We start from the raw sequence: 27,197 nt of genomic DNA on the forward strand, positions 1-27,197 counted from the left end.
AAACAGTTCACGAAGCCAGTTGCCTGTCCCTTGTGGACAAGATAAAGAAAGACATCAGTTGATTCAAAGCCTTGAAGCATTTGTTTAATTTGTTGAAGATCTAAAGAAGTATTTGATTGTTTGTTGAAGACTTAAGCAATAATAAAGGACTTTGTTAAATCTTTCAAGCTTCAAAATACTCTCTAAAGGAAAATCCATAGGGCCTCTCATCTGAGGCACCCTGGCTTCCTGCTGGGCACAAAGAGCACGTCCTGTTCCAAAGCCAATTGCTATAGGCCCAGCGTGCGACAGCACAATGCTGCAAACTTTGAAATGACGGCTAACAAGGGTCTGAAAGGAAAAGGATTTTCTGCAGCATGACAATGCCAGACCACACACTTCCCATGCCACCACAGCAGAACTTCAGAGACCGGATCTCACCACCGTATGGCATCCTCCATACAGTCCAGATTTAGCACCATCTGACTTCCATCTGTTCCCAATAATGAAAGAAGATGTATTGTCGAAGGCTTTCATGGCCGGAATCACTGGGTTGTTGTAGGTTTTTTCAGGCTATATGGCCATGGTCTAGAGGCATTCTCTCCTGACGTTTCGCCTGCATCTATGGCAAGCATCTTAAGAGGTAGTGAGGTCTGTTGGAACTAGGAAAAAGGGTTTCAACCAGAGAAATCAGCCATAGCAGAGCACCTGATGAACCAACCTGGACACAGCATATTATTTGAGAACACAGAAATGCTGGACCACTCCCACAACCACCATATCAGACTACACAGTGAAGCCATTGAAATCCACAAGTATGTGGATAATTTCAAGAGAAAGGAGGAAACCATGAAAATGAACAAAATCTGGCTGCCAGTATTAAAAAAACTCTAAAATTACAACAGCACAATAACAGAGAGGAAACAATCAGGCACATCTAATCACCACTCAACAAAAGTTTGCTCTAGTCACTGTCAGGCCATTATATGCTAATCAAGGTGGTCAATTGAAACATTCACACCTAGCTCCAGCAGACAAGAGTTCTTTGTCCCATCCTGGTCATTCCACAGATATATAAACCCATTTTCCTAGTTCCAACAGACCTCATTACCTCTGAGGATGCTTGCCATAGATGCAGGCGAAACGTCAGGAGAGAATGCCTCTAGACCATGGCCATATAGCCCGAAAAAACCTACAACAACCCAAAGAAAGAAGATCTACAGGGACATCATTACACTTCTGATGAAGATGTTGAGAGAACTATGAGACGCTGGTCGCAGAAATGGAGTGTTGACTTCTTCCATGACGGCTTCAGAAAACGTGTTCATCCTTGGCAGAATTGTATCCAACTGACAGGTGATTATGTGGAAAAGTGAAGAGTGGTCGTTAAAGAGCACATTCTAAGGATGATTTCTGCATTTGATTTATTAAAATATTCCCATCCAAACCCAAGTAACGAAGGTGGAGGCATTACTTTTCATTCAACCCTCATAATAACAAAACCAGGAACCCAAACTGCTGAAGGACAATTACAGGAAGACCTCACTTAACAACATAAACAGTGTTCATGGGCATTCCTTCTCTTGAAATAAACTTTTGTACTCACGGAAAGAATAATAAGGGAGGGACCCGTCTCGATTCCTCCTTCGCAAAAGAACAACAACAGCTCTGCAGGTTTCGACCAACCTTTTAACTCAAAACTAACACACTAAATGAAACAAACAGGTTGGTAAATAAATATATGAAATTAACATCCCTGATCCAGCATTGCAAAATACTCCAGTTTGGCTGAAATAGGGATACTTTTGCTTTCTGATGGTTCAGTGGACATAATTTTTGTTTCATGCACAAAATCCATAGGATCGTAGGGTTGGAAGAGACCCCCAAGGGCCATCCAGTCCAACCCTCTTTCTGCCAAGCAGGGAGGCACAACCAAAGCCCTCCCGACAGATGGTCACCCAGCCTCTTGAAAAACCTCCACGTTGCTTTTCAGCTTTCTAAGGCAGGGCCAAAGGCTGAGAGGAGATATGATAGCCATAAATATGTGAGAGGAAGCCACAGGGAGGAGGGAGCGAGCTTGTTTTCTGCTTCCTTGGAGACTAGGACGCAATGGAACAATGGCTTCAAACTACAAGAGAGGAGATTCTTGCATTGGCAAATGCAAGATACTCCACTTTGGCAGGAAAAACGAAATGCAAAGATACAGAATGGGTGACGCCTGGCTCGAGAGCAGTACGTGTGAAAAAGATCTTGGAGTCCTCGTGGACAACAAGTTAAACATGAGCCAACAATGTGATGTGGCGGCAAAAAAAGCCAATGGGATTTTGGCCTGCATCAATAGGAGCATAGTGTCTAGATCTGGGGAAGTAATGCTGCCCCTCTATTCTGCTTTGGTTAGACCACATCTGGAATATTGTGTCCAATTCTGGGCACCACAATTCAAGAGAGATATTGACAAGCTGGAATGTGTCCAGAGGAGGGCGACTAAAATGATCAAGGGTCTGGAGAACAAGCCCTATGAGGAGCGGCTTAGGGAACTGGGCATGTTTAGCCTGAAGAAGAGAAGGCTGAGAGGAGATATGATAGCCATGTACAAATATGTGAAAGGAAGCCACAGGAAGGAGGAGGGAGCAAGCTTGTTTTCTGCTTCCCTGGAGACTAGGACGCAATGGAACAATGGCTTCAAACTACAAGAGAGGAGATTCCATCTGAACATGAGGAAGAACTTCCTGACTGTGAGAGCCGTTCAGTAGTGGAACTCTCTGCCCCGGAGTGTGGTGGAGGCTCCTTCTTTGGAAGCTTTTAAGCAGAGGCTGGATGGCCATCTGTCAGGGGTGATTTGAATGCAATATTCCTGCTTCTTGGCAGAATGGGGTTGGACAGGATGGCCCATGAGGTCTTTTCCAACTCTTTGATTCTATGATTCTATGAAAGGAAATAGAGATTTCGTCCCCTTATTTAGAAACGCAGGGCTTAAGGGGAAAATCTCAAAGTCCTCGTCTTATAGGAATCTCGGTGGCTTATTTTAAAGCCCTGTTTTGTTCTGTTTTTGCACAAATAAGGAATTGGGTCCCCACCCAGAGAACTCTGACACATCCAAGCAAAGTCCCAGCAGACGTTTGCAATTAAGGGCTGGCTGTTCTCTCCTCTCTCCTCTCTCTTTCCAAGCCCGGGACAGATGTTTCCTTCGTTGCATGAGAAAGCTGGTTCCTCCCATTTCAAAATATATATATATTGCTTTCATCCTTTCTTTTTCTTTGCCTCCCCCTTATAACTTTTCATCCCTTCTTTCTCTTTCCCTCCACTTTTCCTGTTCTTTTTTCCTGTCCTTTTTTTCTTCCTTCCTTCCTTCCTTCCTTCCTTCCTTCCTTCCTTTCTTCCATCCTTCCTTCCATCCTTCCTTCCTTCCTTCCTCCCCTCCCTCCATCCTTTCCTACACATGTCCCCCAGTGACACTACAAAGGGCCACCTCACCTAGGAACAGTCAAATCCAGTGACATCACAAAAGGCTACTTCACATAGCCACAGCCAATCCAATGACACCACAGGTGGCCACTTCACCTTGCAACAGTCAATCCACTGACAGTGCAAAGTGCCACTTCACCCAGCAACAGCCAATCCAGTGAAACTGCAAATGGCCACTTCACCCAGCAACAGCCAGATCCAGCGACACCTCAAAGGACCCTTCACCCAACGACACCAAAAAGGGCCACTTTATTTATTTATTTATTTATATTTATTTACTTTGCTTCTATACCGCTGTTCTCAGCCCGAAGGCGACTCACAGCGGTTCACAAGACACAGAACACAGCAGAATTCAACACCAATATAAAACAGTTAACAACCTAATCTAATATACAATTAATACACAATTACTACGATAACCATTCACTGGCGTCTCGTCACTAAAAACATGATCCAGATTCGTCATCCATTGTTCCATTCCTATGTCATTACCAGTCTTTGCACTAATTATTCGAACGCCTGCACAAATAACCAGGTCTTTACTTTTTTGCGGAAGACCATTAGAGATGGTGCTAATCTAATATCTGTGGGAAGGGTGTTCCACAGCCGGGGAGCCACCACCGAGAAGGCCCTGTCTCTCGTCCCCGCCAACCGTGCTTGTGAAGCTGGCGGGATCGAGAGCAGGGCCTCCCCGGAAGATCTCAAAGTCCTGGTGGGTTCATAGGCCAAGATGCGGTCGGATAGGTAGCTTGGGCCGGAACTGTTTAGGGCTTTGAAGGTCAACACCAGCACTTTGAATTGAGCCCGGTAGCAAGTCGGCAGCCAGTGGAGTTGGCGCAACAGGGGGGTTGTATGCTCCCTGCGCTCTGCTCCTGTTAGAATCATGGCTGCCGAGCGTTGGACTAGTTGAAGCTTCCGAGCTGTCTTCAAAGGCAACCCCACGTAGAGAGCGTTGCAGTAATCTAGGCGGGATGTAACCAGAGCGTGGACTACCGTGGCCAAGTCAGACTTCCCAAGGTACGGGCGCAGCTGGCACAAGTTTTAACTATGCAAATGCACCCCTGGTCACTTTACCCAGCAATAGTTGAATCCAGTGACATCACAAAAGGCCACTTCATCCAGCAACAGCCAAATGCAGTGACATCACAAAGGGCCACGTCACCTAGCAACATCCAATGCAGTGACACCACAAAGGGCCTCTTCACCTAGCAACAGCCAATCCAGTGGCACCACAAAGGGCCACTACGTAGCAACAGTTTTTCTGGTTCAGATGGACATACTCATAGAATCATAGAATCAAAGAGTTGGAAGAGACCTCCTGGGCCATCCAGGCCAACCCCATTCTGCCAAGAAGCAGGAATATTGCATTCAAATCACCCCTGACAGATGGCCATCCAGCCTCTGTTTAAAAGCTTCCAAAGAAGGAGCCTCCACCACACTCCGGGGCAGAGAGTTCCACTGCTGAACGGCTCTCACAGTCAGGAAGTTCTTCCTCATGTTCAGATGGAATCTCCTCTCTTGTAGTTTGAAGCCATTGTTCCATTGCGTCCTAGTCTCCAAGGAAGCAGAAAACAAGCTTGCTCCCTCCTCCCTGTGGCTTCCTCTCACATATTTATACATGGCTATCATGTCTCCTCTCAGCCTTCTCTTCTTCAGGCAAAACATGCCTGGCTCTTCAAGCCGCTCCTCATAGGGCTTGTTCTCCAGACCGTTGATCATTTTAGTCGCCCTCCTCTGGACACATTCCAGCTTGTCAATATCTCTCTTGAATTGTGGTGTCCACATTGTTCTTACTTTTATAGACAGCCAATCCAGTGGCACCACAAAGGGCCACTTCACCTAGCAACAGCCAATTCAGTGACATCACACAGGTCCACTTCAGCTACCAACAGCCAGTCCAGTGACCCTACAAAGGGCCACTTCACCTACCAACAGCCTTTCTGGTACAGATGGACATACTCTTATAGAGAGAGATTAGAGTTGCCAACCGATCTGTGTGCTGAAAGATGACACTAAACTCCCCCCACCCCAAAGTAATTTATGATTCAAAGGAAAAGAAACCATAGTAAATAAAAGCAGTAGCAGTACCCCCAAAAGTCAGAATTTTTATCATATAACATAATAACAAGGACTAAATCTCACATCTTCATTCACTATAACACGCAAACGACACTAACAAACCAACAAATAGACAAGGACTTACTTACTTAGGCGATCCCTCGCTTTCCGAGGATGATTGTCTTCCAATATTCTTGTGGGTCCGTATGTGGCTGTGGAGCCCTATTCTTGATCTGCATCTTCTCCCGCAGTGAGGGCATTGGTTTCCAGGTGGAAGGCGGTCTCGGTCGGGGTTGGCTTGACGCGCCTTCCTCTTGGCACGTTTCTCTTTTTCACCCTCCATTCGTGCCTCCTCAAATTCTGCAGCACTGCTGGTCACAGCTGACCTCCAGCTGGAGGGCTCAAGGGCCAGGGCTTCCCAGTTCTCAGTGTCTATGCCACAGTTTTTAAGGTTGGCTTTGAGCCCATCTTTCAATCTCTTTTCCTGTCTACCAATATTCCGTTTTCCGTTCTTGAGTTCGGAGTAGAGCAGCTGCTTTGGGAGACGGTGGTCGGGCATCCGGACAATGTGGCCGGTCCAGCGGAGGTGATGGCGGAGGAGCATCGCTTCAATGCTGGTGGTCTTTGCTTCTTCCAGCATGCTGACATTTGTCTGCTTGTCTTCCCAAGAGATTTGCAGGATTTTCCGGAGGCAGCGCTGATGGAATCGTTCCAGGAGTTGCATGTGACGTCTGTAGACAGTCCACGTTTCGCAGGCATATAGCAGGGTTGGGAGGACAATAGCTTTATAGACAAGCACCTTGGTCTCCCTACGGATGTCCCGGTCCTCAAACACTCTCTGCTTCATTCGGGAAAATGCTGCACTTGCAGAGCTCAGGCGGTGTTGTATTTCGGCGTCGATGTTGACTTTGGTGGAGAGGTGGCTGCCAAGGGAGCGGAAATGATCAACATTTTCTAATGTTACACCATTAAGCTGTATCACTGGCATTGGAGAGGGGTTGGCTGGTGACTGCTGGAACAGCACGTTGGTTTTTTCAATGTTCAATGACAAGCCGAGCTTCTGCTCGGTGTTTAGAGTGGCTTCTGCAAAGGTGTTTAGAGTGGCTTCTGCAAAGGTGTTTAGAGTGGCTTCTGCAAAGGTGTTTAGAGTGGCTTCTGCAAAGGTGTTGAGAGTGGCTTCTGCAAAGGTGTTTAGAGTGGCTTCTGCAAAGGTGTTTAGAGTGGCTTCTGCAAAGGTGTTTAGAGTGGCTTCTGCAAAGGTGTTGAGAGTGGCTTGTAGAACAAACCAACAAATAGACAAGGAGACAATACTATGACCCTCACGTTCACTCTCTGGTGCATTTTGTGCCTTATTGATCTCCTTTTATATACATACTGTACTCCTAAATATTAGGAGGAACTTTCTGCTGTGTAAAGCTATTTGGCAGTGGAATATGCTGCTACCTGGGAGAGTGATGGAGCCTCCTTCTCTGGGGATTTCTAAGCAGAGGCTGGATAGCCAACTAGGCATCTGGTTGTGTATTCCTGCATTGCAGAAAGGGGTTGGACTGGATGGCCCTTGGGATCTCTTCCAACTCTTGGATTCTATGATTCTAATCCAAAAGGGACGGTGCCACCCTTTCTAGGAGTGTGAAATCCGATCCAAGTGTGACTCTTCTCCCCTCTTCCCTTGCAGCCTCCTCGCACAGCCTCTATTATCAACGCACATACATGTCGCAGTCCGTCCCAGGAGCGCCCCGCTACGTGGAGGTGGGCTACCTGGATGGCCAGCCCATTGAGCGCTACGACAGCAAATCAGGAAAGACGCAGGCCCTGACCCCCTGGATGAGCCACAGCGTGGGCCTGATGGAGAATTACTGGGAGGTGCAGTCCTCCCTCGCCCACCTGAATGAGGAGGGCTTCGGGCATTTTGTGGTGCTTTTGGAGAGGTTTTACCATGGCCATATCGGTGAGTTGGAATGGAGGGTCCTCTCGAGTGGTCCACCTGCCCCATGCTTTCCTTCTCAATAGAATAACGAATCCGTTCTGGATTCTAGTCCAGTCTTTAAAGGAATTATCCAAATTTCTTGACCTTTTGGGAGGGGATAGAAGGTTCAGTACTTTGGATAACTTTGACCACAAGTAAGGGCCGACCACACAATATAGACCCTATTTATGCACTGCAGTAGTGATTGGAGTTATCCACCGGCTTTCATGCAGTAGGTGATAAGTGTGCTGTAGCTAAAGTAGCTGTACCAGAAGCCTAAATTTCCTTTCTATGCATGTGTTTGTTTTGGCCATGCATTTTGCAGTTGGGTGGTTCCTTCCAGGCTGCAGCCATAGGGCCGGCCACCTGCCTATCATCGTTAAGTTCTTTAGTTCCGCCCCTTTCCCCAGGGTTCTGGGAGGGAAAAGAAGGTTTTTGGTTCAGTCTTACAGTTTTAGAGCAAAGGACCCCAAAGGAAAGCCTTGTTTGCACTGAATAACCTTGCAGCTTCAAAGCCTGGCTGCTTCCTCCCTGGGGGAGTCAAGACAGTAAATAAAGTAAATAAAGGACAACACTCATAAAACAAGAGAATTCCAGACAAGAAACAATTGGGAATCCTTCTAACAAAGGATTCCCCCAGACAGGAAGCAGACAGGCTTTGAAGCTACAAGGCTATTCAGTGCTAATCAAGCTACCCAATTGCAACATTCACACTTGCCTCAAGTAGAGAAGAGTTCTTTCTCCCACCCAGGACATTATGCCACAGATATTTAAACCTCACTTGCCTAGTTGCCAACGGACCTCACAACCTCTGAGGATGCTTGCCATAGATGTGGGTGAAATGTCGGGAGAGAATGCTTCTGGAACGTGGCCAGACAGCCTGGAAAACTCAAGCAACCCAGTGATTCTGGTCATGAAAGCCTTCCACAATATATTGTATTACTCTTTCATGTTTTTTTTTGCACTACAACGATGTGCAGTGTCCAAAGAGATTTGTTTCCAAACGATAGTCCAGCCCTTCAACACTCTAAATTGTGGCCCTTTGCTTGAAAAGTTTGTGGACCCCTGGTTTAGAAGCTCAGTTACAGGACGTGAGAGCTTTTCCCACCTGTAGAAAAGCTCCATTTCTTACAAAGCTCCGGGAGAAAATAGTCCCAAAGCTTCTGGGGAAGACAGTTCTCAAAGCTCTGGCTGGGAAACTTACAGCCTCACAGCTCTACAAGCCTCTGGGGAAGACAGCCCTAAAGCTTCTGAAGAACACAGTTTTACAGATCCAAAGGTCTCCAGCTGGAAAATCTCTAAAGTTTTGGCAGGTAAGGTTTACTCGGGTACCCAAAAAGCAAATTGGAATCGGGAGTAAGGCCCCACGCCAGCCAGCCTAAAGACAGATTGCCCAGGGAGGGGTTGGAGGGTTTTCCTTGTAAAAGAAAGAAATAGTTCACAAAGCTATAGCAAAAGTTTTGGCCCATCTCTCTCATAGAGAGATGGGCCAAAACTAACAAAATGAAGTTCAACAGTGACAAATGCAAGATACTCCACTTTGGCAGGAAAAACGAAATGCAAAGATACAGAATGGGGGACAATGCCTGGCTCGAGAGCAGTACGTGTGAAAAAGATCTTGGAGTCCTTGTGGACAACAAGTAAAACATGAGCCAACAATGTGATGTGGCGGCAAAAAAAGCCAATGGGATTTTGGCCTGCATCAATAGGAGCATAGTGTCTAAATCTAGGGAAGTCATGCTCCCCATGCTCTATTCCGCCTTGGTTTAGACCACACCTGGAATATTGTGTCCAATTCTGGGCACCTTAATTGAAGAGAGATATTGACAAGCTGGAATGTGTCCAGAGGAGGGAGACTAAAATGATCAAGGGTCTGGAGAACAAGCCCTATGAGGAGCGCCTTAAGGAGCTGGGCATGTTTAGCCTGAAGAAGAGAAGGCTGAGAGAAGATATGATAGCCATGTATAACTATGTGAGAGGAAGCTGCAGGGACCAAGCTTGCTTTCTGCTTCCCTGGAGACTAGGACACAAAACAATGGCTTCAAACTACAAGAGAGGAGATTCCATCTGAACATGAGGAAGAACTTCCTGACTGTGAGAGCTGTTCAGCAGTGGAACTCTCTGCCCCGGAGTGTGGTGGAGGCTCCTTCTTTGGAAGCTTTTAAACAGAGGCTGGGTTGCCATCTGTCAGGGGTGATTAGAATGCAATATTCCTGCTTCTTGGCAGAATGGGGTTGGACGGGATGGATCACACTCTTTGATTCTGTGATTCTATGGAAGCAAGGTGCCTGTTCTTTGTGGGCAAGTGAAGAAGAATCTGTGTGTTTTGTTGAAGATCTAAGCAATAATAAAGAACTTTGTTAAACTTTCCAAGTTTCTAAAGACTTTGTTTAGGAAAATCCATGGTGCCTCTCAGCCGAGGCACCCCAGCGTCCGCTGGGCACAACAAGCACGTCCTGTTTTAAAAGACAATTGCTGTAGGCCCAGCGCGTGTCAGCACAATAACAATTATTTATTTTCTGCTGTGCATCTTTAAGGACTTCATCACGTTAAGGCAATTAAACGGATGAAAACGTTTGGCTGAGTAGAGCTCCATTTTCCTATGAAATGGAAGACTTGCTTGCCCTCATCACACTTCCATGCAAGTCAGTATGTTCCCTCCTCAATGGGACCTCCTTTCAGATATGTAAACCTGGCTCTCGAGCCTTCTTTTCTCCAAGCTAAACCTGCCCATCTCCTTCAGATACTCCTTTGGACATTTTGTTCACTCTTCTCTGGACGCATTCCAGCTTATTCATATCTTTCTGGAAAGAGTCCAGAAAGGAGTAAAGGACAAAGGTCTGGAAGGCAAGCTCTATGGGGAATGGCTTTGGAAACTGTCTGCGTGGAGGGCCAGCCCATAAAGCGTTTTGATGGCTGCTGAGACCAAGTTGGAGTGGCTGCTCTTCTCTACAGCAGTTGAGATGAAAGGAGGTCACATTCTGGATAACTCTCTTTGGACAAAAAGCCATGGGAGAGTCACCACCCCATTGCCATGAAAGGTACTGAGTTCAATCCCACCCAAAATAGGCCAACCGTCCAATTGAAAGAGATGGGAACTCAGATTTACACTTCCAGACCCATCTTGCTCTTTGTTTTTCAAATCACATATTCATAATGTGAAGTAGTTATGCAGGAAAAAAGTGGAGAAATAAGACAAATGATACTGCAAGGGCTCCTAGCCAGGTTCTAGCACTTTTTTCATTGAGCAAGACCTTGAAAAGAACATATGTTGTTGTTGTTCATTCATTCAGTCGTCTCCGACTCTTCGTGACCTCATGGACCAGCCCACGCCAGAGCTCCCTGTCGGCCGTCACCACCCCCAGCTCCTTCAAGGTCAGTCCAGTCACTTCAAGGATGCCATCCATCCATCTTGCCCTTGGTCGGCCCCTCTTCCTTTTGCCTTCCACTTTCCCCAGCATCATTGTCTTCTCTAAGCTTTGCTGTCTCCTCATGATATAGAATTGACAAAAGTTCAGTGGTGGCTGGTGGTCCTTGCGTCATGGATATCATTCTGGGTTTTGGTCTGGTGTTTATAGGATACGAGCGCCATATTTTAATCATAGAATCATAAAGTTGGGAGAGACCTCGTGGTCCGTCCAGTCCAACCCCATCCTGCCAAGAAGCAGGAAAATCACCTTCAAATCACCCCTGACAGATGGCCATCTAGCCTCTGTTTAAAAGCCTCCAAAGAAGGAGCCTCCACCACACTCTGTGGCAGAGAGTTCCACTGCTGAACACCTCACAGAAGTTCTTCCTCATGTTCAGGTGGAATCTCATTTCTTGTAGCTTGAAGCCCACTTTGGACTAGTTTGTTTGCCAGAAGGTCATGGGGGACCTTGTTGAAGGCCTTCCTGAAATCCAGATACACTACATCCAAGGTATTCCCCTGGATTTGAAAAGAGATAACTGCGAGGAAGCTCTGTTTTCTGCTGTTCTGGAGACACATTGGAGCAATGAATTCAAATTACAGAGAAAGAGAGGCCATCTGAACATTAGGAAGAACTTCCAACAGACAAGAGTTCTTTGTCCCATCCTGGTCATCCCACAGATATATAAACCCTTTTTCCTAGTTCCAACAGACCTCACTACCTCTGAGGATGCTTGCCATAGATGCAGGCGAAACGTCAGAACATGGCCATATAGCCCGAAAAAAACCTACAATAACCCAACTTCCTGATGGTAAGAGCTATTCAACTCTGCTTCCTCAGAGTCCAGTGGAGTCTCCTTCTCTGGAGTGTTTTCAAGCAGAGACTGGATGGCCATCTGTCAGGGGTGCTTTGATTGTGTTTTTCCAGCATGGAAGAAGGGGGTTGGACTGGATAGTCCTTGGGGGGTCTCTTTCAGTAGAATCAGTGACCATCAACTGTAATGTATAATCTCCTTCTTTCAATGAAGACAACTTGAGATATGGGCTCCTCAATCCCTCCATTGTGACCAATCTGTCTTTACTTTTGGGACTGAGAGACCACTCGTAGCCAACAATCCCAAGATCACCTTTGCTCTGGTTTCCATTCAGTGTAATGGTGTTTTGAGACAAGCTGATTCATGATTTGGTCCTGCATTGGCAACAGGAGGAAAATCCACTTGTTTGTTGACTCTCAAAAAGGCTAAAGTGGAGTTAGCTGCTCCATCGGAGTACCTAAAGTGTTGGAAGTAGAGCTCCTATAATATCTCATGGACATTTAAAAGTTGCTACTGTAGGTCAAGTTAAGACGGTTACTCTTTGACTGCATATATTGGGGTCTCTTTCAGTGTCATAATTCTGGGACTCTGCATTAAAGCATTAGAGCTCTCAGTCTAATTATTATTATTATTATGGAAAAGATTGTTGCTTTCATTCAACAGACAATAACAATTTACTAATTAATCCCCTTTCTGTTTCCTTGCAGGCGTGGAGGCCAGCACTTGCCGTGTCAATGAGTTCTCGTGCAACGACGGGAGCTGCATTTTGTTTGGCTACATCTGCGACTTGAGCCAGGACTGCAAGGACGGCAGTGACGAGACCCCCAAGCTCTGCAGCGTTGATGGTGAGCAAGTATAGGGACTGTCAGTATATGTTTTCATTTAGAGAGCATTAGCAGCAGGGCGGCTGAATTGATGAATGGAAGGAGGAGCTCCAGAAGGAGACAAGTGGTCCATGCTCTGCATGCTTCCATCTATCATTATAATTTAGAGCAGGCATGGACAAACTTCAGCCCTCCAGGTCTTTTGGACTTCAACTCCCACAATTCCCACTCCTGGCTGTTAGGAATTGTGAGAGCTGAAGTCCCAAACACCTGGAGGACCCAAGTTAGCCCATGCTTGGTCTACAGAATGTTGTCATGCCAGTGAAGGTAGAATCTTAGTGCGAAAAATACTCCAGTGTGACAAATCAGTCTCCAAAGGACAGCTGAGCCATTGTGAGCTGTCGCACGCTGGGCCTGTGCATAAGACTGTAGACAGGACATAAATTCTGTGTGCCCAACGGGGCGCCGGGGCTGCCTCAGATTGAAGGCCCTTGAATTTCCTTAAAACAGAGTCTTTAGATTGCTTAAAGGTTCAACAATGTTCTTTATTAATGAAAACAAACAGGTACTTTAAAGCTTTCTTAACAGTCTATTGGCTCTCTCTCAATCTTGTCCACAGGGAACAGGCACTATCTTCTTAACTGTAACTAATGGGGAAATCCTTAACTTCTAATCTGGGCAGTCTTCCTTTGCCTCTGTTGGTGTGGAGCCCCTGCACCCAGTACCAACTACTTCTGGCTTCCGCGAGTGACCCTTACCAAGCAGAGCTTTGTAGACTTCCAGCGGGAAAGAACTCAGGTTTCCGTGATGGCTGACTGAAGTCCTTCAGCAAAGGAGATGTAGGGCTGTATAACCCCAGCCAAGCTGTGGGCTGTATATCTCCCCGGCCAAGCCGTAGAAGACGAAGCTTTCTACAGGAGCTCTTGGTATTATGTCCTGCATGGAAGGCTTCCCTGTGTGGACTGGCCCAAAATGGCTCCTATTCCCTACAAAACCCAAAAAGGGGGCGGGACCAGTGAACCTAATGATAATTGACAGGTGGCTTGCCCTATGATTGCAGCCAAAAGAAGACACCTATCTGCAGAGTCCCCGAAACTTAGGACTACAACAAACATTCAATGCAAAGCAAACAAAATTGGAGCTCCTGGTACAGCTGTACCTGCACACATTGAGAGAGACTCAAAGGGGCCTTGCCTGATGTTCCTATCCATCATCATCCAGGTTCATCTAAGGAAATATGGCCCTTCACAGGTTCTGTTTCTGCTTTCTTCTCTCTCTCTGTCTCTTCATTAGATCCCCACACCTTGCAGTGTGTCGACGGCTGTGAGCTGAGTCACGATGGGACCGAGAAGCTGTATCACCGGGAGGCATACGATGGGAATGAGTTGAAGGATTGGGATGTCATCTGGGACGTTTACCGGCACCGGAAGGGCTTCTGGGGCCTGACCTGCATTGGGTGGCTGCAGAGGCACCTGGAGTTCCAGAAGAAGAACTTTACCATAGGTGAGTGAAGAGCGGAGGCAAAGGACATGACTCCTACATTGCAGCTCAAAGTGCAAGGGATGAGAGTCTGAGCCCTCAAGTATGAACACGTGCGGCATAGGATACAGTCCAGTCCCACAGAGTGTATCTAATCAACATGAGGGGATGTTCTCACCTTCTTCTTTTTTTGTTTTTGCCCAAAGTCACCTAAGGTGCATCTAATCTGGAGAATGAATGCAGCTTGCCACCAAATCAGCTGCCATGGCTGAATGCAGTGGCATTGCGGGAGCTGTCGCTTTGCAAAGAGTACTGGTGTCTCCCCCAAACTCCCAGCTGACTGAAGAATCGCACTGGTGGCCAAGGCTGGATCTACCCTGCCCTATATCCCAGGATCCGATCCCAGATTATCTGCTTTGAATCATTATATGAGTCTATACTGACAGATAATCTGGGATAAACAGATAATCTGGCATCGGATTCTGGAACATAGGGCAGTGTAGACCCAGCCATGCCAAAAGATCTCAACCAGCATTTGAAAACAATAAACATTGACAAAATCACGATCTGTCAACTGCAAAAGGCCACTTTACTTGGATCTGTGCGCATTATTCGAAAATACATCAGACAGTCCTAGACGCTTGGGAAGTGTTTGACTTGTGTGATTTTGTGATACGAAATCCAGCATATAGATCTCGTTTTCTGTGTCATACTGTGGTTTTGTGTTAGAATAATAATAATAAAAATTTCTTTCTTACCCACCTCACCTTGTGGCTCGAGGTAGGTTACAGCATAATTAAAACATAAATATAGCAAAAATAAATATATTCTATAAATATTGGAGGTAAATTTCAGGCAAAAATGGGTATGATAAGAAACAAAGATGGCAGGGACCTAACAGAAGCTGAAGAGATCAAGAGAAGGTGGCGGGACTACACAGAAGATCTGTATAGGAAGGATAATAATATCGAGGATAGTTTTGACGGTGTGGTGAATGAATTAGAACCAGACATCCTGAGGAGTGAGGCTGAATGGGCCTTAAGAAGCATTGCTAACAAAAAGGCAGCAGGAGACGACGGGATCCCAGCTGAACTGTTTAAAATCTTAAAAGATGATGCTGTCAAGGTGATGCATGCCATATGCCAGCAAGTATGGAAAACACAAGAATGGCCATCAGACTGGAAAAAATCAACTTATATCCCCATACCAAAAAAGGGAAATGCGAAAGACTGCTCAAACGTCCGGACAGTGGCCCTTATTTCTCATGCCAGGAAGGTAATGCTCAAGATCCTGCAAGGAAGAAGACTCCAGCAATACATGGAGCGAGAGTTGCCAGATGTTCAAGCTGGGTTTAGAAAAGGCAGAGGAACCAGAGACCAGATTGCCAGAATCCGCTGGAGAATGGAGAAAGGCAGGGAGTTTCAGAAAAACATCTATTTCTGTTTCGTTGACTATTCTAAAGCCTTTGACTGCGTGGATAATAATAAATTGTGGCAAGTTCTTGGTGGGATGGGCATCCCAAGCCACCTTGTCTCTCTCCTGAGGAATCTGTACCAGGACCAAGTAGCAACAGTCAGAACTGACCACGGAACAACAGACTGGTTCAAGATTGGGAAAGGCGTATGGCAGGGTTGTCTACTCTCCCCCGACCTATTCAACTTGTATGCAGAACACATCATGCGATGTGCAGGACTTGATGAATCCAAGGCTGGAGTTAAAATTACTGGATGAAACATGAACAACCTTAGATATGCAGATGACACCACTTTGATGGGCAAAAGCGAGGAGGAGTTGAGGAGCCTTCTAATCAAGGTGAAAGAAGAACGTGCAAAAGCTGGATTTCAGTTCAACATCAAAAAAAAAAAAAAAAACCAAGATGATGGCAACCAGACTGATTGATAACTGGCAAAGGGAGAAAATGTGGAGACAGTGACAGACTTTGTATTTCGTGGTGCAAAGATGACTACAGACGTACAGTACAGCCAAGAAATCTGGAGGCGTTTACTTTTTGGGAGGAGAGCAAGGACCCATCTTGATAAAATAGTGAAGAATAGAGACACCGCACTAGCAACGAAGATCCTCATAGTCAAAGCAATGGTATTCCCCATAGTAACCTACAGATGTGAGAGCTGGACCATAGTGAAGGCTGAGCGAAGGAAGATAGATGCTTTTGAACTATGGTCTTGGAGGAATGTTCTGAGAGTGGATTGTTGTAGGGTTTTCTGGGCTATATGGCCATGGTCTAGAGGCATTCTCTCCTGACGTTTCCCCTGCATCTATGGCAAGCATCCTCAGAGGTAGTGAGGTTACCTCTGAGGATGCTTGCCATAGATGCAGGGGAAACGTCAGGAGAGAATGCCTCTAGACCATGGCCATATAGCCCGAAAAACCCTACAACAACCTAGTGATTCCGGCCATGAAAGCCTTCGACAATACATTGAACATCTCTACAGGGAGAAACTGTTCTGAGAGTGCCTTGGATCGTGAGAACATCCAAGCAGTCCATCCTCCAGGAAATAAAGCCCGACTCCTCACTGGAGGGAAGGAGATGAGAGGCCAAGATTAAGTACTTTGGCCACATCATGAGAAGACAGGAAAGCTTAGATAAGACAATGATGGTGGGGAAAATGGAAGGAAAAAGGAAGAGGGGCCAACCAAGAGCAAGATGGATGGATGTTATCTTTGAAGGGACTGGCTTGACCTTGAAGGAGCTGGGCATGGCCATGGCCTACAGGGAGTTCTAACGTGGTCCAGGAAGTCATGAAGAGTTGGAAGTGACTGAATGAATAAACAACAAATCAGTTTACGGACAAGGCTAAAACTCTGTGTTTGTCTGAAATGGCATTCAAGAAGCTTGCGTAAATAAACAGGTCCGCTCTCTTTCTGTGTGGTTTCGGCAGACAGATGCAGCTCTAGGATTGAGAAGGAGTGGAGTAAAGGAAGAGGGCGTGGAGAGGAATGCTGCTGTAGATAAGAAAAAGTGGCCTTACTCAAAGAAATATAATATAGCAGTGTAGATGGGGCCACACTCAACAAACGATAGGTCCCATAGGGGAACAAAGGATATCAATTAAGTAATCACATATAACCTGAGTAGTTTATTAATAAATATTGGGATTATACCAAAAGCAAGTAGACATGGTAAAAAGAAATTGCATCTTCTGTCATTGACCCATCCCTAAAACCCACAAGTACTTTGGGATGGTCATGATGGGTATATGTAGCAAGTGTGATCCAGATCCATCCTTGTTTGGATTCACAGTGCTTTCTGGATGTAGGTGTTCTACAGCTCCCATCATCCTTGGTCAATTTGCCCTAAACCCCATTAGTACTTGAAGTTGGTAATAATGAGCACGTGTGGCAAGTTTGACCCAGATCCATTGTCGGTGGGGTTCACAGTACTCTCTGGATGTTGGTGAACTACAACTCCCATCATCATGGGTCAATTCCCTGAAACCCTGCCAGTATTTAAAGTTGGTCATGATGAGTATGTGTGCCAAGCTTTATTGTTGATGTAATTTACAGGTAACTCTGGATATGTGGACTACAACTCCCATCATCCTTTGCCATTGATCCCCAAACGCCACAAGTATTTTAAGAGGGTTGTGATAGGTATGTGTGGCAAGTGTGATCCAGATCCATCATCCTTTGTATTCACGTGGCTCTCTGGATCTGTCTGTACTACTACAACTCCCATCATCCTTGGTCAATCTGCCCCAAACCCCACTAGTACTTAAAGATGGTAATGATGGGTAGGTACTGGATCAGGATTGTGACTGTGAGAGCCGTTCAGCAGTGGAACTCTCTGCCCCGGAGTGTGGTGGAGACTCCTTCTTTGGAAGCTTTTAAACAGAGGCTGGATGGCCATCTGTCAGGGGTGATTTGAATGCAATATTCCTGCTTGGCAGAATGGGGTTGGACTGGATGGCCCAGGAGGTCTCTTCCAACTCTTTTAAAGTTAATTGAATCCTTTGCCTAATCTATGTGTCCATCGTATTCGTAGCAAATAAATGTGCCTGATAAGGATTTTGTTGTTCCATCCCTGCCCACCTCCCTTTTGATACAGAGGCTCCCGATGTGCGGGTGATCCACCGTCCGCTCAACGAGAGCCTGGAAACCCTCATCTGCAACGTGGATGGGTTCTTTCCCAAGGATATCAACGCATTCTGGCTGAAGGACGGTCAAATAGTGAACAACGAGAATACCCAGGTGAAAGTGTTCCCCAACGCAGACGGGACCTACCAGGCCCGGCTGACCATCCAGGTGGACCCCATCGAGGCCAAGCACTACGAGTGCCATGTCGAACACACCTCCTTGAAAGACTCCCTTCACGCGGGATGGAAGTGGTCCGGTGAGAGCCTCGGGAGGGGAGCAGGGGGATGGGCCCTCTCTCATTGAATCTCCCACTTAGCCCAATGTGTTGCCCTCCAGGCCGGGAAAACCCTCTGACTTTCAACACCACACAGCTGAGTAGAAATGCAAGCAGTTTATTGAAGATATTTTAAAAGCAGTAGCATTTTAAAAAAACACTCCATAAAAATAGGTAAATCCAATTAGGTAGAAAGATAAGCAGGAACAAAATAGTCCAGGAAATTAATCCATCAGAGTTCATGAAAAGCAAATACAGAAAACTTCCAAAACTTGTGAAAAGATCTTGGAGTCCTCGTGGACAACAAGTTAAACATGAGCCAACAATGTGATGTGGCGGCAAAAAAAGCCAATGGGATTTTGGCCTGCATCAATAGGAGCATAGCGTCTAGATCTAGGGAAGTCATGCTCCCCATGCTCTATTCTGCTTTGGTTAGACCACACCTGGAATATTGTGTCCAATTCTGGGCACCACAATTCAAGAGAGATATTGACAAGGTGGCATGTGTCCAGAGGAGGGCGACTAAAATGATCAAGGGTCTGGAGAACAAGCCCTATGAGGAACAGCTTAAGGAGCTGGGCATGTTTAGCCTGAAGAAGAGAAGGCTGAGAGGAGAGATGATAGTCATGTTAAATATGTGAGAGGAAGCCACAGGAAGGAGGGAGCAAGCTTGTTTTCTGCTTCCCTGGAGACTAGGACGCGGAACAATGGCTTCAAACGACAAGAGAGGAGATCCTATCTGAACATGAGGAAGAACTTCCTGACTGTGAGAGCCGTTCAGCAGTGGAACTCTCTGCCCCGGAGTGCGGTGGAGGCTCCTTCTTTGGAGGTTTTTAAACAGAGGCTGGATGGCCATCTGTCAGGGGTGATTTGAATGCAATATTCCTGCTTCTTGGCAGGGGGTTGGACTGGATGGCCCATGGGTCTCTTCCAACTCTATGAGTCTATGATTCTATGAATCATGAATCAAAGAAGGCACATAACACATGATTCTTTCCAAGGCTCAACTTTCAAGGACTAGGAAAGATGTCTTGATTCAATTTCAACGAATTCTGTACTTGGCACTTTTATTCCCTAATCTACTAATTGTCCCAAGCGAACAGATTTTGTTTCAGCCTTGACTCTGTTATCACTCTCTCTCTCAGCCTGGCAGAGCTCCTAAGAGATTGGGTTGCTTGCCTGTATTGACTAAAAACATGCCTTCTATCTACTGGCTCATTAATTTCTGCAGCTGGCCCCAGTGCCAAGCTATTCTCAGGCTCAAAGTCATGGGAATTCTCTGGTAGCAATTCGGGCCCTCTTCCAGGGACCATACCATCATCCCCAAACTCTTCAGGAACGTTATCATCAGAAAAGACACTTTGAACAGGAATCCCATTGTCATTCTTTGTACCAGTAGCAACCTCATCATTAGATACATGAACCTCATTGTCATTCCCAACATCCAGAGTATCCTGATCATTAGACAGTAGACACAATCACAGCCTGAACTCCAACACAAGGGATGGGAGACGGATAATACTTCGACAGCCTCGGTTCCATCCTTAAGAGACAGAGAGTCACAAGAGGCCCATCTGAAGAACAGGGTTAGTATGGAGGTATGAGGAGGCACCAAATTGGGAGAGATAGCTAATACCCATGGTTGTTAAAGCGATATCAGATTGCCATATGTGTGTAGTGCAGATATGTTCTTCAGTTATTATCTTGCCTTTGAGTTGGAAGGAACCATTTCTGAAAAGTTCCATATGCATTTTTTTCTATACAGTTCAGCTTCATGTCAACTCGATTAACACGTGCAAGGCTAAGCAATGAAATCTATGGAAAAGTGGAAATTGTTTAGTCAATAGGCTGTTTCTTATGTCTCTTTAGCATAGAGTAGATACCAAACATGGTCCCTTACAGGTCCCCCCCCGTCCCCCCCACTTTCAGAAAGGCAGTGATGTGGAATGGCTTCAGAACTGAACTAGGGCTGGATCTACACTGCCATATAATCCAGAATTTTTTTCCATGTCAGAAGTGACTTGAGAAACTGCAAGTGTGAGAGAATTGGCCGGTCTGCAAGGACGTTGCTCAGGGGACGTCTGGATGTTTGATGTTTTACCATCCTTGTGGGAGGCTTCTCTCATGTCCCCGTGTGGGGAGCTGGAGCTGACAGAGGGAGCTTAACCCACTCTCCCTTGATGCAAATCACTGACCTCTTTGTCAGCAGTCCTGCCGGCACACCACCAGGGGATCCACTAATAATCCAGATTATCTGCTTTGAACTGGATTATATGAGTCTGCACTGCCATATAATCCAGTTCAAAGCAGATAATCCGGGGCTGGAGCTACTCTGCCATATAAAAATCCAGATTATCTGCTTTGAATTGGATTATATGACACTCACCAAAATATAAGTCCCAGGATTCCATAGCACTAAGCTATGGGGCCTCAAGCTGCATTTGTAAACTTCCCTGATTCATGCTTTTTCTGATTATATAAATGGAGTTGGGGAGCGGGTATAAACAGTCTCTGGTTGTGACAGCAGACAACATTGTGGGATGAACAATATGTTTCCCCAAAATACAATAGAAAAGAATGGAGCAAAGTCTGGTACCTTCTGTTCTCTTGTTCAGTTTGGATGTGCCCATATTCCATGCTTCCAGCCTTTTCCTTTTAACCCCCTACTTGCACACTTTAAGGCAGATCTGTAGCGCTGTTTGTGTAAACACACACACACACATACGCACGCACGCACGCACGCACACACACAAGGGTTATCTGGAAAGTAAGGATACAATCTTTTTTTAAAAAAAATACAAAGAATAAATATATTTTAATACAACTTATATGGATTGTAGCATAAGTATTACATTATTTTTCTTAGCTGATCTAACTATAAGCCCAAGAGGAGCAGAGGAGACAAGCCATCAAGCCATTGCCCTCCCAGGCTGCATCAATGGGAGAATAGCCTCTGCCTCTTCCTTTTTTTGTCGCAATGATAAATCAGCACTCACTTGACATAGACCTGCCAACTCTCATAACTGAGGAGGACTGGGCTAGCTTTGATTTTCCCTTTATCCATTTTGTCTCATTTCAGACTCGGTGTGGCGTATTGTCGGAAGTGTCTTTGGGGCCGTCGCTGTGGGCCTTGTGGTAGTCTCTGGGCTCATCTTCTACGCCAGTAAGTGAAACGTCTGGGTGCAATTTGTGGGCTGGGTTTGAATAGGGGATGGGCCTAGACCGATCTGCTACCGGGCTGAATTCAAAGTGCTGGCGTTGGCCTTTAAAGCCCTAAACGGTTCCGGCCCAAGCTACCTTTCTGACCGCATCTCTGCCTATGAACCCACCAGGACTTTGAGATCTTCCGGGGAGACCCTGCTCTCGATCCCGCCTGCTTCTCAAGCTCGGCTGGCGGGGACGAGAGATAGGGCCTTCTCGGTGGTGGCTCCTCGGCTGTGGAACGCCCTTCCTACGGACATTAGACTAGCACCATCTCTAATCGTATTCCGCAAAAAGGTGAAGACCTGGATGTTTGTGCAGGCGTTTGAGTAATTTAGTGCAATCTGGTAATGGAACATAGGAATGGAACAATGGACGACGAACCTGGACTACGCTTGGATGATGAGAAGATTGGGTACGGTTGTTTTTTGTAATAATTGTGCATTGTAATTGCTTATTGGTAATTTATGGATAATGTGTTAAGTCAATTGTTATATGTTGTATGGAACCACTGCTGTTTCTACTGTTTTTACTGTTTGTGAACCGCTGTGAGTCGCCTTCGGGCTTGAGATACAGCGGTATATAAGCAAAGTAAATAAATAAATAAATAATAGACAAGCCCCTCCATGGGAAGAATTCAAAGAAAACATCTGGATTTTTGTATGGTTCATAAATGCTGGAAATCACCAGTTGGACAGATTTTATTTATTATTATTTATTTAGAAGTTTTCTATATCGGCCTTCTCAACCTCGACGAGGGACTCAGGTCAGTTTACAGCATATAAAAATACAATCATATAAAGAACAACAAGTACAAATCATTACATATTAAAAAGTACAATACAGTACAGTAAAAACATCATCATTACCGTTTCCTAAGCCAAATCGTCAATCCAGTCCCGGTCATAGTCATACTCGTAGTCACAGTTCATCATGATTCATCACAGGGAAAGGTTCTAGGTTCAGTCCTCAAATGCCATCTTCCAGAGCCAGGTTTTTAGTCATTTCCTGAACGTCAGGAGGGAGGGGGCAGATCTGACCTCTAGTGGGAGGGAGTTCCAAAGCCGGGGAGCCACCATCGAGAAGGCCCTGTCTCTCGTCCCCACCAACCGTGATTGTGAGGGTGCTGGGACCGAGAGCAGCCCCCCCCCCCAGGAAGATCTTAATAGCCTTGATGGTTCATAGGGGAGAATCCGTTCGGACAGGTAAACTGGGCCAGAGCCGTTTAGGGCTTTATAGGTCAGAACCAGCACTTTGAATTGTGCACGGAAGCTGATCGGCAGCCAGTGGAGCTGGCGTAGCAGAGGGGTCGTATGGTCTCTGTACCCCGCCCCTGTTAGCAATCTGGCTGCCGCACGTTGGACTGATTGAAGCTTCCGGGCAGTCTTCAGAGGCAACCCCACGTAGAGAGCGTTGCAGTAGTCTAAACGGGATGTAACCAGAGCGTGGACTTCCATGGCCAAGTCAGACTTCCCAAGGTACGGGCGCAGCTGGCGCACAAGTTTTGTTAGAAGTATTGTAAAATGTGCAAAATTATATTGTTCGTTTTATGTATTTGGTTATGTTTGTGTAAGTGAGTTTGTGCCTTTAATTGCTGAAATGCTTGTGGTTTGGGTTTGGTCAATTGGGTGCAGGTGGATCTCATTGCTGCTGTTATAATGGTTTGCATCTGCCTGCAGTCTTTAGGTCTTGGATTTGGTTGGAGGTTTTTGTTTAGGGTCTGATGTCTGATTTCTGAGTTTCCACTATGAAGCTATAATAAAGTAAGCTTCTGCTGTAGTATTGTTATTTTTTATTTGATATTATAACTCTGCTGACAAGTTTTAATTGTGCAAAAGCTCCCCTGACCACCGCTGAAACCTGGGGCTCCAGGCTCAGCGATTCAAATGCCTGCTCGAACAACCAGGTCTTCACTTTTCTCCGAAATGCTAACAGGGAGGGGGCTGATCTAATTTCCGTAGGAAGGGCATTCCACAGCCGAGGGACCACCACTGAGAAGGCCCTGTCTCTTGTCCCCACCAGGCGTACTTGTGATGCAGGCAGGATCGAGAGCAGGGCCTCCCCAGACCATCTTAACGTCCTATAATATTATTAGTAATATTACATATAATATAAAATATATAATTATAATATCATATTATTATTATTATTAGTAGTAGTAGTAGTAGTAGTATATTGTATTACATTATATTATTATAGATATTATAGATATTATATGTATATACAATATATTATATTATATTATTAGCATAGATTCATAGAATCAAAGAGTTGGAAGAGACCTCATGGGCCATCCAGTCCAACCCCCTTCTGCCAAGAAGCAGGAATATTGCATTCAAATCACCCCTGACAGATGGCCATCCAGCCTCTGCTTAAAACCTTCCAAGGAAGGAGCCTCCACCACACTCCGGGGCAGAGAGTTCCACTGCTGAACGGCTCTCACAGTCAGGAAGTTCTTCCTCATGTTCAGATGGAATCTCCTCTCTTGTAGTTTGAAGCCATTGTTCCGCGTCCTAGTCTCCAAGGAAGCAGAAAACAAGCTTGCTCCCTCCTCCCTGTGGCTTCCTCTCACATATTTATACATGGCTATAATGTCTCCTCTCAGCCTTCTCTTCTTCAGGCTAAACATGCCCAGTTCCCTAAGCTGCTCCTCATAGGGCTTGTTCTCCAGACCCTTGATCATTTTAGTCGCCCTCCTCTGGACACATTCCAGCTTGTCAATATCTCTCTTGAATTGTGGTGCCTAGAATTGGACACAATATTCCAGGTGTGGTCTAACCAAAGCGGAATAGAGCATGGGGAGCAGCACTTCCCTAGATCTAGACACTAGGCTCCTCTTGATGCAGGCCAAAATCCCATTGGCTTTTTTTGCCGCCACATCACATTTTTGGCTCATGTTTAACTTGTTGTCCACGAGGACTCCAAGGTCTCCAAGATATTACATTATATTATTATAGATATTATATGTATATAAAATATATTATATGTATATAAAATATATTATATTATATTATATTATATTATATTATATTATATTATATTATATTATATTATTAGCATAACACAGGAGACAAGATGGAACTGTCTTCCTGGGCCCCTCTCTCTTCATTATATCATGCTTGGCATTGAATTGTTGCCTGTTTGGAAACCGTTCCAAGTCTCTCCTCGGAGGTCAAGAAGGATGGGGTATAAATACATGAAAAAATACATAGATACATACATTTTCTCACCCTTGATTTTGGGGTTGAACCCCCTTCCTTGGTTCAAAGGGTAGAAACAGAGTGTTTCTGAGGTTCCCCCTCTCACCTCTGCCTTTGCTTCTCTTTCCAGACAAACCCAGCGTGGTACCTTCTGAGCAGCCTGCAGATGAAACGGCGATGGAGTGACCGAAATCGAATTCCAGCCAAAGAAACATGGAAGCAAAGGAGGAAATCCAGGGATTTGGCTCAAGAACTAGAAGGAGGGAAAGAAGAGAAATACTTGTCCTGTTCTTGCAACAGAGGGACATTTACAGCAGACTCCTTTTAGGACCTGCGTCGGGACTTGGGCTTCAACTCTGGAGGTGGCCTCAAATTTTGGGTGTCACCCAATGCCTTTGAATGCTTAAAACAAACAGAAAAACAACAAATGACAACCTCCGTGGAAGGATCTCTTCCAAATTGGGGGAATGGACCTTAAAATGGCCAGCGAGATTGATTCCAAATGAGAATTGAAATGACGCACATTGGGAAAGGAATTCCACTTTTGTTCTACCATGTTGGGGATGACTGTCCGAAAAAGAGATTGCAGAAGACGAAGGAAAAGGTCTGCCCAGTCTGCAGACTCCAATGAAAATAGGCAAAGCTCACCCACCCCTTGTACATAAGTAGAAAAGGATTGTAAATAAAACTTGGACTATAACAGTGGGCGTTTGGAAATCTATGGGGCAGCTCATATATGTGGAAACCCTGGGTGCTGTTCCTACCACGAACGAGAACAGGGCAATAAATGGTGCAAAACAAGGGCAACCCAAAAGGAAAAGTTTCAATGTTTTGTCGAAGGCTTTCATGGCTGGAATCACTAGGTTCTTGTGGGTTTTTTCGGGCTATAGAGCCATGTTCTAGAGGCATTTCTCCTGACGTTTCGCCTGCATCTATGGCAAGCATCCTCAGAGGTTGTGAGGTCACAACCTCTGAGGATGCTTGCCATAGATGCAGGCGAAACGTCAGGAGAAATGCCTCTAGAACATGGCTCTATAGCCCGAAAAAACCCACAAGGACCTAGTTTCAATGTTGTTGGTTCTTTTGCAAACAATACAAGATGTGAACAATTACCCTATACAGCAGTGGTTCTCAACCTTCCTAATGCCGCGACCCCTTACTCCAGGTCCTCATGTTGTGGTGACCCCCAACCATAACGTTATTTTCGTTGCTACTTCATAACTGTAATTTTGATACTGTTATGAATTGTAATGTAAATATCTGATATGCAGGATGTATTTTCAGTCACTGGACCAAATTTGGCACAAATACCCAATACACCCAAAATTTGAATACTGGTGGGGTTGGGGGTGATTGATTTTGTCATTTGGTAATGCTGGAGTTGCTGGGATTTATAGTTCACTTTAAATCAAAGAGCCTTCTGAACTCCATCAATGATGGAATTGAATCAAACATGGCACACAGAATTCCCATGACCAAGAGAAAACATTGGGATCTGGATCAAACTTGGCACAAATACTCAATATGCCCAAATGTTAGGACTCTCTGCCCCGGAGCGTGGTGGAAGCTCCTTCTTTGGAAGCTTTGAAACAGAGGCTGGATGGCCATCTGTCGGGGTGCTTCAAATGCAATTTTCCTGCTTCTTGGCAGAATGGGGTTGCACTGGATGGCCCATGAGGTCTCTTCCAACACTATGATTCTATTATTCTGTGATCTAGGGTTCAGGCTGGAAGAGAAACAATGGGACTTCATAGAGAATCATAGAATCATAGAATCAAAGAGTTGGAAGAGACCTCATGGGCCATCCAGTCCAACCCCCTGCCAAGAAGCAGGAATATTGCATTCAAATCACCCCTGACAGATGGCCATCCAGCCTCTGTTTAAAAGCTTCCAAAGAAGGAGCCTCTACCACGCTCCGGGGCAGAGAGTTTCACTGCTGAATGACTCTCACAGTCAGGAAGTTCTTCCTCATGTTCAGATGGAATCTCCTCTCTTGTAGTTTGAAGCCATTGTTCCGTGTCCTAGTCTCCAGGGAAGCAGAAAACAAGCTTGCTCCCTCCTCCTCCCTGTGGCTTCCTCTCACATATTTATACATGGCTATCATATCCCCTTTCTGCCTTCTCTTCTTCAGGCTAAACATGCCCAGCTCGTTAAGCCACTCCTCATAGGGCTTGTTCTCCAGACCTTTTATCATTTTAGTCGCTCTCCTCTGGACACATTCCAGCTTGTCAATATCTCTCTTGAATTGTGGTGCCCAAAATTGGACACAATATTCCAGGTGTGGTCTAACCAAAGCGGAATAGAGGGGTAGCATGACTTCCTTAGATCTAGACACTATGCTCCTATTGATGCAGGCCAAAATCCCATTGGCTTTTTTTGCCGCAACATCCCATTGTTGGCTCATGTTTAACTTGTTGTCCACGAGGACTCCA

At 45.6% G+C, this 27,197-nt stretch overlaps 1 protein-coding gene across 3 annotated transcripts in view; it reads left to right on the plus strand.

Moving 5' to 3' along the window:
- LOC132765873 (major histocompatibility complex class I-related gene protein-like) overlaps positions 1-25,465 on the plus strand; it is a 47,183-nt gene extending 21,718 nt beyond the window's left edge. For 2 of the 3 annotated variants that reach the window (XM_067465402.1, XM_067465403.1), the window contains 6 exons: positions 7,178-7,450; positions 12,400-12,537; positions 13,810-14,019; positions 18,062-18,346; positions 21,444-21,527; positions 24,896-25,465. In XM_067465402.1, coding sequence (XP_067321503.1) covers positions 7,178-7,450; positions 12,400-12,537; positions 13,810-14,019; positions 18,062-18,346; positions 21,444-21,527; positions 24,896-24,951 — 1,046 coding nt within the window. In that variant the 3' untranslated portion in view covers positions 24,952-25,465. The remainder of the gene's footprint in view (positions 1-7,177; positions 7,451-12,399; positions 12,538-13,809; positions 14,020-18,061; positions 18,347-21,443; positions 21,528-24,895) is intronic. The other variant, XM_067465404.1, reaches the window with a different exon arrangement.
- Positions 25,466-27,197: the final 1,732 nt, after the last annotated feature.

Source organism: Anolis sagrei, chromosome 2 (assembly GCF_037176765.1).
Source record: "Anolis sagrei isolate rAnoSag1 chromosome 2, rAnoSag1.mat, whole genome shotgun sequence".
NCBI classification, from domain to species: Eukaryota; Metazoa; Chordata; class Lepidosauria; order Squamata; family Dactyloidae; genus Anolis; species Anolis sagrei.